Source organism: Sardina pilchardus, chromosome 11 (assembly GCF_963854185.1).
Source record: "Sardina pilchardus chromosome 11, fSarPil1.1, whole genome shotgun sequence".
Classification (NCBI taxonomy): Eukaryota; Metazoa; Chordata; class Actinopteri; order Clupeiformes; family Clupeidae; genus Sardina; species Sardina pilchardus.
The window spans coordinates 675,001-682,500 of NC_085004.1; the positions used below are offsets into that span (position 1 = coordinate 675,001).

The window sequence follows — 7,500 nt, forward strand, 5'->3', positions numbered from 1 at the left end:
AGCAGTCGTTATAAACCCACCTGTTATAAACCCACCTGTGCTCAGCAGTCGTTATGAACTCACCTGTGCTCAGCAGTCGTTATAAACCCACCTGTTATAAACCCACCTGTGCTCAGCAGTCGTTATAAACCCACCTGTGCTCAGCAGTCGTTATAAACCCACCTGTTATGAACCCACCTGTGCTCAGCAGTCGTTATAAACCCACCTGTTATGAACCCACCTGTGCTCAGCAGTCGTTATAAACCCACCTGTGCTCAGCAGTCGTTATGAACGACGATATGTAGCATGAACTACTGTTACATTTTCATATTTGTTCAATATGTCAAAGAATTTGGATTGCAAAATTGTTGGTATTGGCAATTATAATATTTTATATTAAATTCTACAAGGTAGAAAGTACCAAATACATTGGGAACTAGAAAAGCACTCAGAGAGTCAGACCTCCGCAGACGAGACGCAATCTCGCTGTCTCTTGCTGCATGCGTCACCCGTTTTCACACTTTCACACTAAACGTTGGGACCAGGGCCACAAGGGAATGAAGACACACACTTACGATGTCCTAACGCTAATGCAAAATCTGTGGGGGAAAATAAGATGGCTTTTTATTAATTATCTATTAACGTAAAAATACATTGCTCAAGTGTCCTTTTCAATAACAGGACAGTCTATTTTCAATTTTGAAGCTTCCCTCCAAAGTCGACAGAGTAGTAGGCCTACTGAAGGGAACAACTTTAGTGAGGATGCCTCATTTTTTGACTTCGACTAGTCTTTACTGTGAACCAATGAAATGTCCGATTTCCACGTCTATAGTGAATCTGACCAATGGCATGCCGAGTTACCAACCGGAAGCATCTCCCTGATTGTCACGCTTGTTTTTCCTGTAATGGCGGAGCACACAGACCCAAGCGGTAGCGGGTTCAATGGAACCAGGTGAGAGTTTTCCAACCCGTTCAGAACCACTGCTTGAGCTCTAGAGCGGAGCTTCGGCGAACCCTCTCGAGCACACCGGATACGCAGGCCGTGTGGCACCCAGCCCACGGCAGCACGGAGAGTTTATCTTCGCCCGGCTTAGTCGCGCATGGCAGCGCTAGCTACGAGCTGATGGAGACTCGTCGGTGGCTAGCCGTTAGCGAGGACTAAGCCTGTCACCTGCCATAGTCCCGTAAACCTGGTCGGTGTGCGAGACCCCGTTAGCCTGTCCCGATTCCCAAAGCGTTGCAAACGGTCCGGATGGGTAAATACTGTTTTGTTACAATTCGTGTTGGTAGCAGCTAGTTGTTACAGTCCGGAGAGGCCAAGTGTCTTGCTAAGTTATAGTCCGCATAGGTAAACAAATAGTGTCTTGCTAAGTTATAGTCCGCATCAGTAAGCAAGAAAAGTATCTCACTACAGTCTGGATAAGTAAACGATGCCTTGGTACACGGATCATATGGGTTTCCGTAGGTTAATATGGGTTTGCAACTGTCCGTAGGTAATTGTTTAGTTTGGTGTAAAGGATGGTAAGCTGAACTGGGCTAAGTTAGGTTTCGCCAGTGAAGTTAGTAACGGTACAAGGTCACTTCACTGATGGCGCTCCTGTGGGCATTGCATTTGCATGTTAGCTTTTTATGTGGCTTTGGTAATTAAGTGAATAAAACAACTTATTCAGTTCCGTTTTTATTCATTTCCACATCGCCAGTGAGGATGCACACGTTGTCTCGAGGCGCTTTAATGCAGCACAGGGGCGGGAAAAATCACTTTTAACATTTTAATGTTGGACTGCTCAGTGTGACACACACACACACACACACACGTTATGGCACTTTATCCACCACACCAGCTTCCACACACACACTCACCATTTAAAGAGGGTTGATACTTTTGTAAAAAACCTGGAAAAGTTATGGAATTTAAAAATGCCAATTTCCAGGCCTGGAAAGGTTTTGGAAAACAAAAAACATCCCAAAAATTTTGGAAAAGTCATGAAAATTTGCTTCACCCAATTCAACTCAGAAACATATCTCATTTGGGCAGGTCATGTCTCACACTTGTTTCACAACCGATTGGCAAACTTTTACGTTTTGAGAGCATTCCTTCTAGGTACCCATCCCGTTATCTCACGCACCATATCTATTATTAATGTAGCACTTGTTGATGTGAGGTTTTGAGAAATATAAGGTCATGGAAATTTGTGAAAAAATCATGGAAAAGTCCTGGAAATTCTCTGGTGGAAATGTGTATGAACCCTGGTGCAGTATTACTCGATTTTAGTGCAGCATTCAAAGTCATAGATCATGCTCTCTGCTCATCAGTAAACGGAGTGCTTTGGGTTTAGTCCAGGTTAGTGCAACTGCTAGCCAGTTTATCAAGAGTTGTCTCGCCAGTAGGACGCGACGGGTTTATTTCTCTGGCAGCTGGTTTCACTCTAAGCAACCGCACAAATTTACGCTCATGATTCCGTCTTGTGTTATGCTGCAGAAACGGCCTGTGAACTGGACAATGTTTTATCAGCTGAGTTAGATGGGATATTTGATTGGATAAAACGAAATAAGTTGGTACTGAACATCTCGAAAAACAAATCAATTCTCTTGGGATCGAGTGGTAAACTGTCATCCACACACACACACACACACACACACACACACACACCCACCAGTGATCTAAGATGAGTTTGGGCTGAGTCTGGAGTAGTACAGGGAGAAGAGGTGCACAGTCATAGCTGGTCAGCTCATGGCAGAGCTCGGTGAAACCACAGTGAGGAAGATGGTTAGACAGATATCGGAAATGTCTTCATGACCGTACACACATCGTGGGACAGGTGGCTAATTCTCTAATTTCACGTCACCTGGATAATTGTGCACCTGTATGGTCACCTGTGTAGTCACCTGGATAATAGTGCACCTGTATAGTCACCTGAATAATTGTGCACCTGTATAGTCACCTGGATAATTGTGCACCTGTAGTCTGCATCTAAAGGTCAACTAAAGAAATTACACACTGCCCAGAAAAGCTGTCACGTTAGTATTGCATTGTTCTGTAAGAGAAGACACTATCAGTGTGTGTGACACACACACACACACACGCCGCGTTAGTGTTACCTTGGTCTATAAGAACAGCAACTATCAGCATGCACTCGCATGGATAGCGGGTGAGAACAGGCTGGTTTTCAACTACATCTTTCAGAAACACGTCTTTTCTTCTTAACCCGTTTTCTCATATAACCAGATTGTTAGGCCTGATCAGAGGGGTATTTCACAAACCAAGGGATTAAGCTGGGATTTGGTTATCCTGGATTAATTTAGATTTGGCTTGGTTTCACGCAGATGGCAAATAAGTTGCCATGGGAATTTCTTCTCTGCACCTAGCCTGCTCAGGACCAGGCTAACAGCCAAGCTAAGTTCATTCTAATGGGAATTACATTATCTGATTGGTTCAGCTAGCTGTCATTCAAAGCAGACCTCCATGCAAATTTCTTAATAACTTTATTCCATTTATTTACTATTTGCTACATGTATTTACTCCCAAAACACAACAGATTGTCAGCCTAATAGCAAATGGCAATCATTTTAATTATAGTAGCCTTATGATCATTAACATAGTAGCCTTATGATCATTAACATAGTAGCCTTATGATCATTAACATAGTAGCCTTATGATCATTAACATAGAGCATTCGTTGTTTGCTTCTTGTGTTGATGGACGTTTGATGATGAATAGCCTACTGTAGGAGTTGGTGTGGCCTACTGTAGGAGTTGGTGTAGCCTACTCTAGGAGTTGATTGGAAGTGGAGGGGCAAGTTTTCAAAGGTGTTTTCAACTAATTGGGTTCTAAAGACAAAGTAAAGGTATATTAGTCATACTAATTGGGTTCCAAAGACAAAGTAAAGGTATATTAGTCATGCTAATTGGGTTCTAAAGACAAAGTAAAGGTATATTAGTCATGCTACTGTATATGCATCTTTGCAGTGTTTGTTCACTTTGTGTGAATGACGCTATTTTTCACGTCTTTTTTATTCCAACCGTGAGATGTTTTGGGGAGAAACGAGAACGCGCACACATCCTGAATTACTTACACCTGGCTTACCGTAACATAATGATTCCAAAATTTTTTTCAGCGGTTCATCAACTCGTAACATTGTGAACGGCACTTCTGCATTCATTTTGCGGCCCTCTATCGACTATAACCACACTATGTAAGTTTACTAGATCGGGTAGTGTACCTGTAGTTCGATGAAATGAGACCTAAGAAACTACAAATTTGAATTGCCTCAATACATCACACGTTCATAAAATCATGCAACATGCTCTACCTTGTCTGTGGACATCGTTATTTGGTGGATAAACAAATAGCGTGCGTGCAACAGAGGAAAAAGTGCTTGAGTGTTGCTTTAACAATAATCACACACACATTTTAATACCTTTATTTGTGTTCACGTTTTACAATAGATTTCATTGAACATAAACAATCTTAGATACCAGCAATGTAAACGCAGTAGCCTATGCCTCTGGTCTCAGTTTATGGGTACAAAGCACACACACACACACACACACACACACACATATTTCCATTTCTGTGTCACTCTGTTGTGTCTCCTCCTCTCATCTCTCTCTCTTCTCCTCCTTACCTCTCATCTCTCTCTCTCTCTCTTCATTAGTATGTCTCAGCAGCGTTTCCGTGGTAACGCTCCTCCAGCCACACCTCCAGTGTTGCGGGGCCCCTCCCCTCTGCTGCGGACCCCGCCCCCCTTCGCCATGCTGCAGGTACACGCACGCACACACACACACACACACACACACACACACACACACACACAGCCCCCCTTCGCCATGCTTCAGGTACACGCACGCACACACACACGTACACACACACACACACACACACACAGCCTCCCTTTGCCATGCTGCAGGTACACACACACACACACACACACACACACACACACACACACACACATACACACACATACACACACAGCCTCCCATCGCCATGCTGCAGGTACACACACACACACACACACACACACACACACACACACACACACACAGCCCCCCTTCGCCATGCTTCAGGTACACGCACGCACACACACACGTACACACACACACACACACACACAGCCTCCCTTTGCCATGCTGCAGGTACACACACACACACACACACACACACAGCCTACCTTTGCCATGCTGCAGGTACACGCACGCACACACACACACACACGTACACACACACACACAGCCCCCCTTCGCCATGCTGCAGGTACAGGCACACACACACACACACACACGTACACACACAGCCCCCCTTCGCCATGCTTCAGGTACACGCACACACACACACACACACACACACACACACACACGTACACACACAGCCTCCCTTTGCCATGCTGCAGGTACACACACACACACACACACCCACACCCTCCCTTTGCCATGCTGCAGGTAGTACACACACACACACACACACACACACACACACACACACACACAGCCTTCCTTTGCCATGCTGCAGGTAGCACACACACACACACACACACACACACACACACACACAGCCTTCCTTTGACATGCTGCAGGTAGTAAAGCAAACATACACACACACACACACACACACACACACACACACACACACACACACACACACACACACACACACACGTACACACACAGCCTCCCTTTGCCATGCTGCAGGTAGTAAAACACACACACACACACACACACACACACACACATACACACACACACACACACAGCCTTCCTCTGCCATGCTGCAAGTAGTACACACACACACACACACACACACACACACACACACACACACACACACACAGTCTCCCTTTGCCGTGCTGCAGGTAGTACACACACACACACACACACACACACACACACACACACACACACAGCCTCCCTTTGCCATGCTGCAGGTAGCACACACACACACACACACACACACACACACACACACAGTCTCCCTTTGCCATGCTGCAGGTGGTCTTGAATTTCCCCTTTGGGATCAATAAAGTATCTATCTATCTAGTACACACACACACACACACACACACCAGGGCTGTACAGTGCAAGCAGGTCGTCGCAAATGCGACTAAAAATATATTAGTGCGAGTAGAAAAATTACAATTCGCGCACACGTGCGATTACTGATTTCAACCCTTTCATTCGCATTTTGCTCCTAAAATGAATCCACACCAAGTGGATCAAAGAATAGCCTAATAGCGCATCTGTATAGGCCTACAAATTTCAGACTTGACAACTCTTACGCACCTGGCTGCGCTCACGCTTTCAGCATCAACCTCGCGCTCTCACACACGCAAGAAATGTCACTCCAAATCCATTCTTCTTTTTTTTTCAATCCATTCGTTATCAGGTGGTGACTATGTAGCGATTACCGGTAAAACGGTAAACCATGATAAAAATGTTGACTATAACAATTACCGTGTTCATTTCAAATATTATTATTATCACGGTTGATAAACACGGTGTGGAAACCGTGTGTTAAATTCCTCCCAAGTTCACCCGAACCTGCATTGGCCTGGTAGACTTCTATGAAACAAAAATGGTATCCTACTGATTCTGTTCTGTAAATGATGGATTTAACCACGATTCGGTGTAGGCTACGCCTGCTTTAAAAAGGCGGAATGAAAACATGTATCCTTGAACTATGCGTAACTATTTTCCTAAAACCGAATGAAACTAAATAATTATGTTCACGTAGGCCTACGGTACTTCTTAAAGTGACTGTAATATCATTTTAAAGACAAGTGTAATCAATATGAAGTATTCAAATTACTGAATATTTTAAGCTATATGTAATTATGCAGATCCTAAAATGCTATAAGTTGATAATGATAATTTAATGTTTACAAATTCTGAATTCAATTGAAACAGAAACAAGACAAGCCATTTTCTGTGTGTCACTCATGTCACACACATGCACACAAACATACGCATACGGCATACGCGCACACAAACACATACGCGCACACTCACACATACGCGCACACTCACACGCGCACACTCATACACAGCTGCTGATGTAATTCCGCGCTTGTCCTGCAGAGGCCGCCATTTCTGCCGCCGCCGGGCAGCTCCATGCCGCCCCCCCCGGGCCTAACTCCCCCCCCAGGCCTGCTGTTCCCCCCCGGCCTGCCGCCCGCCCCCACACCCCCCGACCGCATCTGGGTGGAGAACAAGACTCCAGAGGGCAAGGTAAGAGAGTGTGTGTGTGTCGAGCAGAAAGGTGTGTGTGTGTATGTGTCCGTTTTGGAAGCATTTTCAGTCAAAATGTGCTATCGTGTGGTATGTTGTATCTGTGTGTGTGTGTGTGTGTGTGTGTGTGTGTGTGTGTCTGTGTCTGTGTGTGTGTCAGGTGTACCACTATAACGTGTGTGTGTGTGTGTCTATGTGTGTGTCAGGTGTACCACTATAACGTGTGTGTGTGTGTGTCTATGTGTGTGTCAGGTGTACCACTATAACGTGTGTGTGTGTGTCAGGTGTACTACAATAATG

General features: G+C 44.9%; 1 protein-coding gene across 2 annotated transcripts in view; it reads left to right on the top strand.

The window, feature by feature from the left end:
- Positions 1-863: 863 nt before the first annotated feature.
- LOC134095719 (transcription elongation regulator 1-like) overlaps positions 864-7,500 on the top strand; it is a 42,313-nt gene continuing 35,676 nt past the window's right edge. The window contains exons 1-3 of one of the 2 annotated variants that reach the window (XM_062549388.1): positions 864-931; positions 4,635-4,740; positions 7,051-7,200. In XM_062549388.1, coding sequence (XP_062405372.1) covers positions 885-931; positions 4,635-4,740; positions 7,051-7,200 — 303 coding nt within the window. In that variant the 5' untranslated portion in view covers positions 864-884. Of the gene's footprint in view, positions 932-1,001; positions 1,236-4,634; positions 4,741-7,050; positions 7,201-7,500 lie in introns of those variants that run through there. The other variant, XM_062549389.1, reaches the window with a different exon arrangement.